This window comes from Monopterus albus, unplaced genomic scaffold (genome assembly GCF_001952655.1).
Source record: "Monopterus albus unplaced genomic scaffold, M_albus_1.0 scaffold3.1, whole genome shotgun sequence".
Lineage (NCBI taxonomy): Eukaryota > Metazoa > Chordata > Actinopteri > Synbranchiformes > Synbranchidae > Monopterus > Monopterus albus.
Window position 1 is genome coordinate 8,287,827 of NW_018127883.1, and position 17,559 is coordinate 8,305,385.

Here is a 17,559-nt window from a genome sequence, read left to right on the forward strand (position 1 = left end):
TGCTTACCTAACAAGATTTACTTCTGATCAGTGCCCTGCCTACAGATTATTCTTCATTACTTTTAACCTTCGCTGATCCAGTGTGCACTGTGCAGGCTCTGATCCTCAGATTGAGCTCTCTTTGGCTGCTCTGAAGTCTGGGCTGAAGAAGAAAGGTGGCTGGGTTTTTGCTGTTAAAGCCCCTGGGTCTTTGCTTGAGCATGAGAGAAAGGCTGGCCTCCTTAAAGTCACTTGCCAAGACCTATAAAGCTTTTCATTATTTTAGTGGCATGAATTGCATTGCATTTGATATTGACTTATATGTATTCTATAAATATTCCAGTCAGCTATTGTAAAGTGTTTTAATTGTTATAGATAATCTCTTAAGAGATTAGTGTGTGCTACATACAAAGAAAGCATTTTATAAAGAAAAAGATCTAAACATCAGTGATCAATTTCTGCACTTATTTTTACTGCAATACTTTATTTTTTCTCTCTACCAGGGTATTCTGCTCTACAGTGAATACCAGGCTTCCACCTTTGATATGCACAAGCTTCCCACCTACAGGTTTGAAGCCATGGACCACTTTGCAAAGTGTTTCCTGATCTTGCGCCTGGAAAGAAGTCAAGTGGAAGGAGGTCTCAACAGTGGTGAGGGGGACAGCAGGGACTGGAGGGCGGTGCGCGTGGACTTGGTGTCACCACCTATGGATCGTTATGCCTTTGCTCTTCTGGGATGGACTGGCTCCAGGGTATGAAGGATTTTTGAGATTTTGTTTGGGCACAAGAACAACATCCAGGTTAAGTTCTAGGTAGACTTTATTTTGATTTGATTTGATTTTGAGTCTAAGGAGACATATTTCAGATAACTAAATCATATCAAAAGAAGAAAGATATTAAAAATTAATGCATCACATGCAAGTTAACAAACTTATAAAAATAAAATATCACTAATGACTGATATCCAAACCCTCTGCTGGCTAATGACTTAAAAATGTAGAAAGTCCTCCAAAAATAACACATGAATTCAGGGATCACTATTTCATTTCAGTACCATAAAGACAGACAAGTAAAACACTATCAATTGCTTTTACAGCAGTTTGAGAGGGACCTGAGGAGGTTCGCTCGAATGGAGCGACGGATGCTTTTGGACAACCATGCCCTTTACGACAAAGCCAAGGTACTGTACCCAGTGGAATACACTTAAATCTCACTTAGCTAATAATATGCAAAAGGCAGCAGAGATTTATTCTGTAAAACTGATGACTCAAGCTGCAAAATGTATATATTTTTAGATTCAAATAATTATGTGCTTTAGGCTTTAAAGGTGATTTAAAGGTGTTTTCTCTTCCAAGACATTCACAGAAATGTCAAAAACCACTTCCACAGCATTACCCCAATTTCTGCTACCCACTTGTACGCTCAGTATGTTCTAAAAGCTGCAAATTAATGCCAAAAAATGCAAATAATATAAAGTTGACCATGCATGCTGGAAATAGAGTATTTATTCAAAGTTTTGGCAGATTTTGATGAAAGTACACGTAGAATTAGATTGAATTTTGAGTTGAATAGGTCTTAAACTGTGTTTATATTAAACTGGAACGAGGGAAGAGAAAGGTATGGATTTGTTTGGGAAGGTACTGCAGATTGTGTTTCTCTTTTATTATTTAATTTGCCACTTCCTTTAAGTGTGAGATAGTTTCCTGACAGAGAGAACTTACAACAGTTTAGGGGGGAAAAGCAGGATTTCATTTTGCACACTGATTTAAAGCCTTGGTCACACTGTGCTGGTGAGCACCCTCGGACCATTAGGCAATTAATAATCAGCGCAGTGACAAGTCCTAGTGTATCCTTATGGCACTTTAATGATCAGACTGAATTGCTATTACTTTCATTGATCCTTACATTGTCTTAATGTTAACTAGTTTGTTACTAGTTTGTTCTGCCCCAGCCATTCAATAGCCATAGTAGCAGTTGCTAGGAATAGCTAATTTTTACATTGATCGGGTACAAAAAAAGAGGGTTTGCATAGTCAAATCAATTAAATGTTCCCTTTCATTTACTTCCAGTGTTTTCACAGTTGTTTCCTCTTTTTTAGCTTTAACAACCAAGTATCAAAGTTCACCTGAAACAGTTTTGAGAGAAAAAAGATTTACAGCTAGCCAACCTCATTCTAACATGATATCCTTTGTGTATGTTGAAAATGTTTTAATTACTTGAATTGCATAGTTACAGTTTTCAATAGATTTTTACTGTGTTGACCATTTTCTGGTGAAAGATTTCCACTCTCGCTTTGTTCAGATAATGAAAAGAACACAGCTCATTATAACAAAAGGAAAATAATATCACTTTGTGCTGAAATATATCCACTGTAACCTAAAAGAGGCATTAAAAGAGCCATATACACGATGTTCATGTTGGGAAGAGGCCATTTGTATAAGCGGAATAACACTTTCCAAGTATCATGATAGTAATGCTGCAGTCATTCCAATCATGGCATGTACAAATTGAGTAGGCTATTTCTCATATAATACCTTGGCATCAGTCAGAAAACATGCTAGGAGATTAACTTGCTAGCAAAACCCCATCTTTATTTAATTGACACATTCTAGCAGTAATGTTAGCTCAGCTACCCCAGTCATCACTGAACTGTCAGCTGCAACTGGTAGCAGTGGCTTGATAGTAGTACTGTACATTACCATTCAAAGCTCATGACACCAAGAATCGCTGACCTGGACTTTCTTCTGTAAATTCCTGCAGGGCCTAATTAAAGTAATACTAATATAGTAAAGTAATGCATTAAAATTGCATTTACTCTACTACTATATACACTGTATATACAAACATAAATAGTCATAGAAGCAGAGTGTAAGAAAGAGCGTGACAATTCGCCAGCAGTGAGCACAAAAGTCATCAGTGAGTTTATAACCATCAGGTGACATTTGTCGCATCGACCTTCTGAGTGTGCTTTTGATTCCAGATAGTGAATTACAAATCTCTGGTCCTCAAAGGTTATTGGAGGGATTAGGGCCTGCATATTTGAAAGCCACAGCATGAGAAAACTTAGACACGTTATTTAAAATTATTCTATGCAATATTCTTTTCCACTGTGAGCGAGCAGAAAGTTAACACCGGAGCGAGATTATTTTTAATTATAATCCAGTGCTTAGTGGGAGGTCGGGTTGGATACAGTGCAGTGTTCCACCATGTACATGAATACATCAGAGCAAGTTGAGGGGGAAAAAAAACAAATCTTAATGTTTAGAAAAACACAAATATGAAAGCAAAAGCTTGTTAATGTAAAGGTAATTGCACTAGAGAGTGCAGGGTTCATTTACACATTTTTAAATTAAATAAATCACATGGTACCTTAAGCACACAGTAAAGGCGAGAAAATCATTTAACAGTGTTAGTCATTTATTTTTGATAACCAATTAACTCTTTGCTTGCTTACAGTGCTAGAGCTAATTAAGTTTTAGGAACACCTTGGTGTACTTAATTGGCTTCAGGAGGGATAAACAGTGGGTAGGTGTATTTTCATCTAATGGGTGAAAGTCGCACACAGAGGTTTTGCTATGTTTAGATGTGCTGTCACATAATTTATGAGAAACTCAGACCTTCAGTTGTGGCACATGAGAAAGCCTATTTTTAACCACGCAGAGAAGTAATTTACTGCATCTGAAAATCATTTTGAGTTTGATTAGCTTAAAGGTAGGGGTGAATTGTACTGTTTGACTTGTGTCAGTGAAACTATTTTTCTGCATAGGGGCATCATTACACAAAAATTTTTACTCAGTGCCAAGTCAATTAGTGTATTGACAGACAATTAGTTTGCCAACAATTTTTATTATTTATTAATCATTTGCAATTTATTAAGCAGAAGTCCACATTCTTGCTTTTCAAATGTAAAGCTTCAAATGCAGATTTGTTTTATATCCCAGGAAACTTAAGTATTAGAAGTCATATGTTTTGTCATTTGAAGCTGCAAAACCTCATCGTTCTTTTATCCACATGACTGTCATGACATGATTTATACTGTAGTTGTCAGACGGTGAGATGCACTCCATGCAAAATCTTTAGCACCTTTTCCATGAAACAGACCCTCAGACCCTATACTCAGAAATTAAATCAGGGGATAAAAGTTTATTTTAGCCATCTGTGTTTGTGTTTCCACCATGTCTGAAAAACTGTGAAAGTTAGGTGAATTAGGGTGATAAAAAAATAAAAGGTGAAGGCTTTGTTTAAAAGGCAATTTTATGCAACCATCCTGTGGTATTTTGTAGTTTACCAATGCTCAATTGTAACAAACTGAAATGGTAAGAGACTAAAAATGCCAATGCTGAGTCATGTAAGCTGTTATTTTATTTTCAATATGTCAGTAAACATTACACAAAAATTCCTAAAGTGCTGAGCTGATTAGTCAGTTGACATTAATTGTCTTAATTGTCAAAAATATTCATAAATGATTAAATGATTAATTGCAGTGCTAAACTAGTGACTAAACTCCAGGAACAAGACACATATGGATGTGTTCAACAATGTTTGCAAATTTAGTGATCAGTGATGCAGTGAACTTTTATGCGCAGCCTAAAATGTGCGCACCTGTCATTGTGTGGGGTATATTAGGCAGCAAGTGAGCATTTAGTCCCCAAAATTGATGTGTTGGAAACAGGAAAAATGGGCAAGTGTAAGGATCTGAGTGACTGACAAGGGCCAAACTGTGATGGTGAGATGACTGGGTCAGGTCTTGGACCTACCAACAGTGTCTAATGAAGGACAAATGGTGAACTGGTGACAGAGTCATGGACGCACACACGTCACCCTACTGTAGATTAAAATGCTGATCACATCACCATATGCAAAAACAGATACAATGATTATCGCCATAGTAGAAACGAAGTTGTCTGTGTGAAACCTGTTCTTTGAAAAAACTAACTTAACAGTGACAGGAGCGAGGTCGGGCTGACTTTAAATGCTATGTAACAGGATTAATCGAGACGTCTGCAGGGTGAGCCACTTTTACTAGTTGTAAATGTGTAATTTTTTAAGGTGGGTTTGGATTTCGAAACACTGACTGCAGATCACTTCTGGCTGCACAATAGCCACATACTGAGAAGTAGTTTATTTATCTTATTTATTCTTTATGATATGTAATAAATTATTCTGATTGAATTCCAGCAGATCAGTTGTAGATTTAAGGGTTAATTTTAAGTTGGTGTGGACATTAAAATGCATCTGGTGTACCTGACCTCGTGCTTCCTGGCCTACACGCTTGTCAGGTAAATTGCAAATACACCTGCGACAGCCATAAGTGGTGGTCTGCATGGAAATTGCACTGCGCAGTCTAATTAGCATACACATGGTCTCAACTGCGCCGATTCTCCCACTTCAGCATAAGCACATTTGACCAAACCTACCCTAGTTTGATGCCCTGATAATGAGGACGGGCTGCGGTAGCAGGACTATTGTACACATAAGAACCGCCTAGGCAGCGTATTGCTACCACCATGAGAAAGAAAAAATGCTATTTCGTTATAATGAGAAACGTTTCTCGTCATAACACCATACTTTACTCGTTTTACAAGACACTTTCACCTTAAAATGTAAAATTGTTCTTTTGTTATTTTGACATACTGCATTTTGTCCTTGTAACATGAGCGCAACTTGAAGTGAGTGACAGCGGCACACACACTGGCTTTGAATACCGCCTCTGTAGCTCATTCAGTCCAGCCGCCTCTTTCTCATAAACACCTCCCATACCAACTTTCCACACCATGACCAGTGCTATGCTTAGGAAGTACGCTCCAGATGGTCCTTGAGTATCACTAATCTGACACTTATTTAGCCCACAAAATAACACATGAATGCAGCTCATGATAAATGATAAATACCCTGCACATCTTATGATATTACAGGCATTACTGACTGCATCAAAGTCAGTGTGTGCCACTATCACTTTGCACTGCTCATGTAAGGTGTATGTTATATCAGATAGCTCTGTGGGCCATAAATTTGAAATTATACATCCCTAAAACAGAAAAAATTGGCATGATATGTAAAATTAAAATTAAAACTGAAAATACTGATGTAAAAATCATTTGTGTCCTGTATTATATTAAAAACTATACAACAGTACAGTATTTGATGTGATACTGTTATGGTTAGTCTCCCTCACCAGGAGGGTGAGGGAGAACTATGGTAGGACTCAGGACTGCTGACCCAGGTGTTAGTAAAAAAATAAGGAGGTTTAATGGAGAATAGACAAACTGAACTAGGAGGATATGCGAACGAAAATGGAAATCCACAGCACAGGAACTGTCAGCATGGATAACAAAAAGTAATGTCTGGCTAACCTCATGGACAAAAAACAAACAAAGCGGTCCACAGCACAGGAACTGTCAGCGTGGAAAAAAAATACATCTTATACACACCACGAAAAAAGGGCTGTTACAAGGTATGCACGTTACAGTAGTTACTTTAGGTACGGTAGTTACGTAATGTAATGCTCCAGCGACGGCGGAACGTCTACCAGGGGTTTAAGTAAGGAGGAAGGTGATTCAGGAAATGCACGTCAGCTGTGTGCCACATGCAAACGAGTCACTGATTATTACATGTGCAACAGCTGAGGCGCCGAGCCCGCAGGTCGAGAGAGCAGAGGAGAGAAAGGTGGAAGAAAGGCAGGTCAAGAGAACAGAGGAGAGAAAGGCAGAAGAGAGGCAGGTCGAGAGAACAGAGAAGAGAAAGGCAGGTCGAGAAAACAGAGGAGAGAAAGGCGGAAGAGAGGCGGGTCGCGCCGAGCGGACCTGACAGTACCCCATCAATTTTATTCTTTGTTCAAAATAAACACTCACTTCAATTCTGATGCCTGCAACACATTCCAAAAAGAATTGGGACTGTTGCATTTTAGGGCCAGTAATTAAGTAAAACAATGAAATGATGAATCCATCTGAAACAGGTGATGTCAACAGTGACAGGTCAGATTTAAATACCATACAGTTTGATTAGGATATAGCTAACAGAAGTCTAAACACATGCAAGTTTATTTGAAATGTTTTTATCAATGACTTAATTAATTCCAGGTAGTCTGTATGTGGTGCATCAGCCAGAATAGCACAGCCGCAGCCTTCTTTTATCCAGACAATTTGCTGATTTACAGCTATCAAACAGTGAGATACTCTTCTGAAAGCACAAGTGCCTGAATGTAAACCTTATAAAGATTGACATGACTTTTCAGCTGAAGGACTCAATTATTCTGTGGGGAAAAGTTTATAGTACTGACAAGATGACAACAAAAATTCCAGGGAACTATCAGTCTTTGTGACAGGAGTCTCTGAAGCTTGTGTTTTTGCTCTCCTCGCAACTATTCATTGTATCCTGTAAGGCAGCCTCATCTCATTTCCAATGCACAGGGCTAAGGCAAGCCGTTTGAGTTGTGAGACGAGCGGGACAAGAGTGTAAGGAGTATCAGCGAACAGATCGACAGGGAAGACACCCTGTCACCATTGCTGTCCCATCAGTGGTTCCCCTGGGAACAGAGGTCAGAGTCCTCGGGATCACTGCGTGGCAGCTTTCTGACAGATATTATACACAAGCAGCCAACTCAGATGGTGTTTATTCAAATGCAGGGACAGAGCCAGGCTTGCTGACCGTGGAGCCATCCGTGCACACAAAATTACACACAAACAAGTAAGAGATACATCAACCCACTGAAGAAAAGAAGGTTGTATAAAGTGAGAAGAGGGAGGAAATGTGGCTGCAAGAGATTTACGGTCCAAAATGATCAGACTGTTGGAGATCTGAACAGTACAGTGAAACTGGCCTTACTATTTATACACTTAGGAGGTGCCATCACTTCCCAGGCTAGTCTCAAGGTCAGCAGAAGGCTTAAGGGGGTACGCTCAGACAGAATCAAACAACTGTGTGACCCGTTTATCATGCACTGCTCCATATCACAGCCGCAATTAACATAATGATGATCAATTAACTGTCTCGGCCTCTGTCCTGTCACCACCTTCACACAAGGCCGACTGTCCCCTCTGTTTGCTCTGGCCTGGGTGGGAGAGGAGCATCCCCTCCTTTGTCATTGCTTGCTGCTGTATATGTTCTAACTGGCTTGTGATTTTGGAGAGATTTGGCAATGCCTGTGTGACTGGTGTCAGAGAAACAAGGGGGCGAGAGGAGTGATGTCTGATTAAAGGGGACACATCTCAGCTAAGGACCAAAAGCATTCATTTAGAGGACTTTAATCTTGTGTGCTTCAGAGAGACTCTCAACGGATGCAAGGTAGTCTCTGTCTTATTATAAAATGCTTAAAAAAAGATTAGCGGGCTATACTCAAATTAATGAGCTCTTCCCAATTAAGGACAGGCTCCGGGGGACTCCTTGTATCTCTGTGAGAGGGTGGCTTGACAACTGTCACACTGAGAAACAATGACTTAAGGTTCATACACCAAACATGGGTCCACTTTGAAGCATTTACTGTGATTGAGTTTGTTTGCACAGGTGAAAATTATGTCAGTTGAATACAGGTGACACCAAGAAACAGCAGTGAAATGGCTGAAAGTGGATGTTTTTGTCCATAGTGGGGACATATAATATAAACCAATTACAGGGAATGACCCCACAACACAGGACTTTATAGGTATCAGGAGAAGAAAAAAAATATTTGCATAATCCGGTTGAAATTCATAACGTTAGATTTTTGTGTGTGATTGATCCAATCATCAGGAAAGTGTATGTCCTGTAAAAGAACCAGTAAAAACAGAATGGTCTAAGTAAAATTTAAGGTGTGGTGATTGACCCACGTTTGTGTTTTGTCCAATCACATAATATGGATGGTTCACAGTGAGACAGTTTAGTATTGAATACAAACCGTGTTTGCAAAAGACAAGTGACAAAATGAAACTCAAAATATCCAGACTGACAAACTAGGGTGTCATCTCCAGGAGGGGCCTTGGAGACAAACATCAGACACAACAATCAAAGGCAGAAACAGACTTTACATTTAACTTAACTTGAGCTAGTGGGCAGGAAGTGGGAGCTGTGCCTTTTTTCCATGCACCACCGTTGGAAAGCAGACCATTTCGCTGTGTGAGATGCCGAGAAGTGGGAGCTGTACCTTTTTCCATGCACCACTGTTGGAACGCAGACCATTTCGCTGTGTGAGATGCCGTTGTTGATGGAGCTCTCGCACACTGAATTGTATGTACGACTGCTGGAGGCAACCCTAGGCTCTCCAGTCGCTCCAGTTGATCACTGTCCTATCATGGCGAACTGCTGGATCGCACCATCCAGCTGAGAGAACACGTCCCCGTGCCACAGCAGCTGCCAGGGCTCGCCAGCCAGCAGCTGAACCAGGGTTGGAAACCAAGCTGGACCTGTGCGCTCCAGAGATATCAGGAGGACGTGCAACTGTTCATCCTGAATGCATGAGAGGAGACATGGGATCAGTGGGACAGGAGGGAACATGTAAAGGAGACCTCTGGGCCAGGGGTGGTAAGCAAAGGCATCTACCCCTAGTGGAGGCTTGTCTCTGGCATTCATTTAGAAACAGAGAGCACAGCATCTGAACGAGGGACAAATTCAATCTACACTCGCTGGGCTGAGGTCCGCCTCATGACATAAGATCCGCGGCGCGGTTCTGCTCACTGGGGACGTGTACACATTTGAGAGAGAGCAGGTTCTGATGCCCAGAGCAGGAGATCCTGTGCTATCTCCAGCAGCTGGCCAGAACGAACACCACCTTGCCAGTTGATGTAAGCAACGGCTGTTGTGTTGTCTGATCGCACCACTATGTGTTTTCCTCTCAGCATCAGTGCAAAATGTTTCAGGACTTTTATAACCGTGGCCAGTTGCAGACAGCTGATGTGGAGAAACAGGGTGTGATTCCACTGTCCTCCCACTGCCTGTGACGAACACGTGCCTCCCCAGCTGAGCAGAGATGCGTCTGTGAACACCAAGATGTGTGACGTGACTCTGCCCAAGGGAACTCCTGCTGCTAGAACACTGGGAGTTCTCCAGTACACTAGGTCTGACTGGACCTAGGGGGGAACCATGAGCATGCGCCTCTTGTGACACACGGGGTCGAGGTAAAAATGGCTGAACCAATGGTGGGAGCAGGTGGGAATGATGCTCTGGCTGAGGGAGAGGTTGAAGATGGTGGTGATAACATCAGTTCACTGCAAAACCCAACTGTGTCAGGTGTTGCATCAGCACCGCCGTGTGAGATGCTACTTGTTGTCTGGATGTCATCAGAATCAGATCATCTAAATAAAAGTGGACTCTGATTCCACGCACTTGGAGAAAGTGTGTGTGTGTGGGGGGGGGACAGAGAATAACCAAAGGGCAGCCTCTTGTAGTGGAAATGTGCACCTTGGAAGGAGAAACGCAGGAATTTCCTGTGTTTGGGGATAATAGGCACATGAAAATAAGCATCTCTCAGATTGATGGATGTAAACCAGTTGGCCAGACACACACACTCCAGTACCTGCTTCGTGGTGAGCATGTGAAACAGTCTCTGCAGTATGTATTTTTTGAAGAGAGACAGATTGAGAATAGGTCCCATTTTGCCCGACCTTTTGGGAACTAGGAAGTAGCGCAAGTAAAACCCCTCGCACTCCTGTCTTGGCGACACCACAAAGATCGCTGCTTTGCTCAACAACACACCACTGAAAGCAGTGGTCTGGTGGTGAGGTGCGCTGAGGTGCAGGAGAAGCAGTGGCTGCTGGGCACCTAGCTCTGTGACAATGACCACCATGACTGTGCCAGTCCGGCTGAGAGGGCCAGAGTTGCTGCCGTCCCCACGATGTGAGCCGTCGTGCCTGGTCTGCTTCATCAGCTGCCTGCTGCATGTGAGTGACGGCTTCCTGAAGGTGTGGACCAAAGAGACATTTGGGGTTGATGGGACCTTCCAGCAGGCTCTTCCTGATTTGCTCCGGCATCTGAGGCATATGCAGCCACATATTACACTGAATCATTGTGGCCCACGCCTTGATGCAAACCATAGCCACAGCTGCAGTGGATGACAGCATCATCATGGCAGCCATGGCCTTGCCAGTCTCCTCTGGTGCCCCCATGGGGAGAGCCCCGGGCTGTGCAGCGAGGGAGGAAACAGATGTGGAGAGGACAGCAACTATTCGATTGCCGCACTGACCTGGGAGGCGCATTGGTGAATGCAGTCTGAGAGGTGGGCGGTAAGCTGGTCTCGAGGGAGTGGAGGTCTTCTGCCAAAGAACACCGCTTTTGGGAGCAGCATGGAGGAGATGCTCGTTTCCAGTGGTGGGACGGTGGGGAAGCCGATGTCAGGCACAGGACACGAAAGAATCAACATGTACATGTTTATTTATGAATGTTTACAGGCACATACTGTAACTCAGTTTAGGGTTTCAATGTGAAAACACTGGAAGACTGGGGGGCAAGGGCTTCATCGAGGGAAGAAGGGTGTATGGGAGAGAGGTGGAAATGGCAGTGATGAAATAAAGTCCAACCTTAAGCAAAGAAATTGTATCATGCTGTTTAACACCTTTATCAGAGAACAACAACAGAGGCATAGTGATGTTTCTAGTTTCCTGTTAGTGACACAGAGGTGAAGAGAAACTGAAAACACTAGAATGCTCCAAAATAACAACAGTCAAGTGTGTCGTGGGTACTTTGTGATTATTTCTGCTTTGAACACTTCCACATAGTGATGAAGCATTTAGTTAATCAATCAGTTAACATTAATTAATTGATTAGCTGATTGGTAAAAATTGTTTGAATTGGATTATTGATTATCAAGCAACAATGCCAAAAATGAGAATGATTAATAAAAAAAAACAACCTACAATACCTGATATTTTTGGCCTCTTCAGAGCAGTGACCTAACACTGACATATCACCATTTTAGCTAACATTTGCTTATTTTCACATCCAGAAGTTATGGGAGCGATGTTAGCTTTTATCTGGAGTTGTATTTCTGCCCACCTGGTGAATGGACGCCCCTTATTCATTCTGTTTTCGCTCTCTCTCCACCACTCCTGTCAAAAACATCTCGGGCTTAGGCTGCTACATTCTTTACTACATTCACCAGATAGCTGCTAATTTTATGTGTCTGTCACAGTGAGTTTTACAGCCCTTTGTCTCTGAAAATGCACCATGCTGCGATCAATGCAACTGCACCTCCACTGAGGGTTTGGGTTGGGACACCCTGCTAGCAATAACTGACATCCAGCCGTCCTCTGAAAATACTCTGCTGACTTGTAGTGCCACAGGCACTTATAGTACAGCCAGCATCACCAGTGCAGCTGAATTTTAACTGAAGTGCAGGTTTGAGGGAGCGGTGTTGCCTGGGAGAGTTGACTGCTGAAAAGAGGGAGGTGGGAGGTTTTCTGTCCATGTGTGTCCTCTGCTGTAAATCTGAAGGTTTGTTATAATTAATATGTGCAGTGGGCTTGATGAATGAGGACAGGTTGAGGATTTCATCATGTCTAGATAGACTGATTCCCTCTCCAGGAAGGAGGGATCTACGACCTGCTCAGCACCTCGGAAAAACACACCCCTCTTTCTAAGGCACGATCTACCCTTGAAACTCACTCATCATGTATGTGTGTGTGTGTGTCAGTGCTCAGTGGTGCGGCTCAGGTGTTCTCAATTGCTAACCAAAATACACCTGTTAAAAATGTGTTCATGGAAATGCACTCCATTGTAGTTTGTTCTGCCCATTTATGCATGCTTTATTCTACTCTATGCACAGTGTGTTAGAGTGTGAGTGTGTCTGTTTGTGCCTTTCTTAGAACGTAATTGTGTGGATACTGAAAAGCATGTGATCCAATTATTTAGATTTTCTGGTTTCTTCCATACATTTTTTGGTGCTTAAATTCTTCAGTATAAAATCCTTTAAGGACATTCCTGCTGCTTGTATTTTTCACGTTTGTAACATTTATACTTTTTAAAATATTTAGCTTTATTCAGCAAATTTTGCCCCATTCAAATGAATGGGAAAAATCTTCACATCTTAATATCTTCAGCATAGCTTCAGCTAAAAGCACCATTTCAACTGTTCCCTATTCTTCAGCTATTCATAATGTAAACAGTTTTTTGATATCTTTTACAGTTTTTGCATAATTACCATTTACATTTTGTTTAATTTCAATAGCCACACTCTAGTATTCCTCAGGGTGTACGGCCTCTCTCTCTCTCTCGATCTCTCTCTCTTACACACACACACACGCACATGTTTGTTTTACCTACTTTGTGAGGCCTGCTGACACACAAGTTCAGCTTTTGATTTCATCTTGTTTACAGTAATTATTGAACTTTTCCTTTTCCTCTTTAATAATTATTCAACATTTTTTCAACTTCCACAATTGTTCAGCATTGCATTTCATCCTTCAGCTATTTCAACAAAGAACTTCAGCCATTTCTTCTCATCCTTCAGCTGTTTCAGCAATTGATTTAAGGCATTTTCAGGCCGATTCTTCAGCATATCAGCATCCACACGCATTTTTGACAGATAATGCATTTCTCTAGCTACTCTATGTCATGTGCAAGAGTGTGATTAATGAGGTTGTGGTCAAAGGGCTGTGAGCATAAATGTCCTGGCTTTGGTCCTGAAGCACAGTTACTGATATGAGAGAACTGTTTATATTCTCTGCCTGACACCTCTCCAGATCTAGACCACACTCAAGTGCAGGTATCAATTAACCAAAATACAGCACAACATATGTAATATCAGGGTATTTTTAGATATAAAATTTATTATAAACTTAAAAAATTGTTTTTTCTTCCCATTCTTATATTGCATCTAAGCATTATGATATTTCTAAAATTTCATACACTTATTAACTAACATTTTACACACGGTTTGATAAATCAAGTGAAAATGTGTCAGATTGTGATGTCTCTTTGCTGCCCTCCCCCCTCCATGACACAGTGCTCTACAGCCCTTTTGTTGTTATGCCATGTTCTACCCCGTGTTTTCAAAACCAGGGTCCATTTATCAGCCCCTTGCCACCACGCTAAGGCTGTAACAAGTGTTTTTTTTTTGTACCTCAAGTAGTCATTTCAAGCAACCATTCATGGAGGAGCTTCCAGACTTTTCGTCTGCTGAAAGTCCAAAACAGTGGCTGTCAGACCGAAGAGGCTGTGTTCTTTTCAGGAAAGTTTTTATTTTTTAATGAATGAATAAATAAATAAATAAACAAATGAATAAAGATAACAAAAACAAACAAAATATATGATCATTCAGGCCTTTTGTGAACGAATTTGGCCAAGAAACAGTAGCATGAAGGTCCACATAAAAACTTTAAAAGACATAATGAAATGAACATTGTTCTGCAGATTGCTACACCAAATTTCCTTGGTGAGCATAAAGTGTTTGATTTAAAAGAGAAAACATAATAAAAATAGTTTTATTATCCAGAGTATGCTCCACTTGCGCCTTCTCTCTGCCCACTGGTGTAAAAGCAGAATTTAATATGAAGCTCTGTGTGAAATTACAGTATCTTGGATGTAGAGTGCTCACAGATTTTCATGCCCCCCTCTTCGCCCTCTGAGCAGTGGATGAGTGGACAATAACAGGGCAATTGCACTGGGCTTTGGGGAGCGGCGGTTTCGAACGCTGCCTCTGCCTGCGTTTACACAGGCAGTGTTTGTTCTGAGGATGGGAGCTGCATGGAAGGAGGCCCCTCTCAGTGAGCACAGCAAGGGGAGGAGAAGTTTAATTTAGCAGATGGTGGCACAGGGACCCTCAGGAAACATACCTGAGTGTACGTAGTGACGGACAAGTCAGCCAAGAAAGGTGCGGTCTCTGTCCTCCAAACATCCTTTTGGCAGGCTGGGAGAGCTGAGAAATTTGCCATTTATAAATGGAGTGATGTGTGAAGTAGGTGGTTGAGTAGGAGGTTGTTCACATTTGTAGACCGTTTCTTCTCAACTTTAGTGGCAAACCTTATGAATTTTAATTAACAGGGGTAGATGAATAGACCTGGTGTAGCTGTGCTTGAAAGGGAACACACTGTGACATTTTTATATTCAAGGTTAGAAGTTGATTCGGTTTATTCAGTGCTCAGCATGTCACTATTACCTTTCAACCAAAGTTAATCGATTTGTATTTGGTGTAATAGTGAAAGTATTTATTTATTTATTTTTACTGGTGATGATAGAAAAATCAAAAATGGAAATCCCTGGGGAAGGACAGCAAATACATTTCACCACATGCACGCATAGCCACTAAATGACAGACTCACACATACTAATTTGTTCACATACAGATATCTTTCTCAGCTTGCAGGAAAATATGCTGTAGTCACCATTCTCAAGAATAAAAAGGAAAAATAATAAAGGAAATAAGAAATTACAAACTTGCACTGAAGGTAGCATCAAAGTGCCAACCCCTCTGCCTGTGATTATAAAAGAACAAATGCGATTCCATACCACTAAAAGGCATGCAGCAATTTCATGCTACTGTACTTTAATTTCACTTTCCATTATAAACTTTTAACTGACAGTAATCAAGTGCTACTTGTAATAAGCAACAAAAACATTTAAATTATTTCCATTTGTTGCTCACATTTTAAGCAACCAATAGTAAATGCAAGAATCAGATTGCTAAAATACATAATGCTCCCAGTTCTGCCCTTTAGCCTCATTATATTCATTTAAAAATAAAACTGAGGTGGGCTGAGTGTAGTTAATGCAGTAGAAGCCAGAGGGAATGGGAAGTTTTTTTTTCTGAATAAAAGAAAACTTCAAACTGCTGGTGGATGAAAAGTCATTTGACCACCAGGTCAATAGGATTCATCCACTGGGGTCTATGCATATCTGTACTAAATTTAATGGCAATCCATCTTATAGCTTTTTAGATACAATATTTGAGTCTGACATGAACGACTGCAGCTAGTGGCACTCAAACTAAGTACTCGACCACCTACCAATTAAATATAAAAACCCACTCCTCATTTCTCTAGCTACTGCCAAGAAAACAATCTTTCAAAATTGGAAATCAAAAAAATCAATACACATAAACCACTGGACCAACTTTCTGACAGAATACATCACATTAGAGAAAATGACATCCACTCACAAGAATAGTTTATCTGCTTTTTATGACACATGGAACCCATTTTTAACACATTTCAATTTGAATCAAATACCTGGAGCTGAGGCCACACACATTCCCACCAACCTCTAGAAATGTAACAAGTTGATTTTTTAGTAGTACTGTTATCATCACTATTATTGGTAATTTTAAAAAAATTTACTTCCCCTCCTTTTCCCTTTGTTGCATTTCATAGACTGCATAAGTTGGAAATACCCACCCTTCACACACTACAACCTTGTTAAACACTTTATATCCTTTTGTAATGTCATGTGACTGTTGTCTTGTCTCCCATGTTCAGTACTGCTTTGTTAATGTGTTTCTTTGTTTCAATAAAAAAAAAGAAAAAAAAACTAAGTACTCGATATATTTAATTTACTAAAGTCAAACTGCTTTAATGATTTGACATGTCAGATTTACACCTTACTGCTTTTATACACTGACTATAAAACTGTTGCACTGCCACCATATGTGTGTTCTAGCTGAAAAGGACCAAACACCTATTCCAGAGAGGAGGGTTTCTGTTAAGAGGCTGTCCTTCTTTAAAAAATAACTCTATACAGTATGAAATGTTGTTTGTGCCAGCAGATTATTACACCCAGCAGTTGGGTATTATATTTTGATGACCTCTAGCAATTGTAGTAATTATTACACATGCAAAGAAAGATGATTGGAGACGTAGTATATAAAGCAACAGAGTCTGCAGTAATAGGGGGTTGGGGTGGGTGGCACATAAATCACAGCATTTTCCCCCAGGTGAGAAGGTCCAGTCCCCCTGATTACACCTAGGCAAGCAATGTTTGTTCCTAACCAAGTAGTCTTTATGCCTAAATGCAATAAAACTGTGACAGTTGCATGATTGTAACAGCATGTTTATGACAGTTTCCATGACAACAAAGTCCTGGTACACTTGCCATCATGTTTATGGCTGTTTCTACAACAATAAAAGAACCTAAAGCTTGCTGGTGCAATGTATGTTGTTAATGTTGGCGGAGATCTTGACTTCTGTCTGCTGATTTAGGAGCCCTAATTCAGGAGATGCTTCTATCAGTCGTATGAGATAGGAGAGATAAATAACCATATTGGTTGTATCAGTTGGAGGATTTGTTGTTTATTAATCAGAGATACAGACATAACGTGTTTGGAGTCAGCCATCGTATTGTTTCACTTAGTATGTTTCAGTTAGAAAGTGTCAGTGTTGAGAAGAGAAGCATCACTATTGTAAACTAAACCAGCATCACTGTTTGGAGAACTACAATCATGCTTGCAAAAAGCCTCGTTGTCATGGGAATATAATGTAGACAGACACATATAATCATTGTTGGAAATATCTCACCATGAGTAGTTAATGCTGTGGATTTAAACATCACTGCAGCTAGAAATGTCTTCACCATGGGTATCTACGGTGGCCAACACGGTCACAACACATGCAAAAGACACAACACATGCAAGACACAAACGCGGTATTGAACAAAACACATGCAAACGGAAAACGCTGCATTAAC

General features: G+C 40.7%; 1 protein-coding gene across 1 annotated transcript in view; it reads left to right on the plus strand.

The window, feature by feature from the left end:
- dntt (deoxynucleotidyltransferase, terminal) overlaps nucleotides 1-17,559 on the plus strand; it is a 101,401-nt gene that overhangs the window by 53,834 nt on the left and 30,008 nt on the right. Inside the window, exons 11-12 of the mRNA XM_020601464.1 lie at nucleotides 483-731; nucleotides 1,076-1,159. Coding sequence (XP_020457120.1) covers nucleotides 483-731; nucleotides 1,076-1,159 — 333 coding nt within the window. The remainder of the gene's footprint in view (nucleotides 1-482; nucleotides 732-1,075; nucleotides 1,160-17,559) is intronic.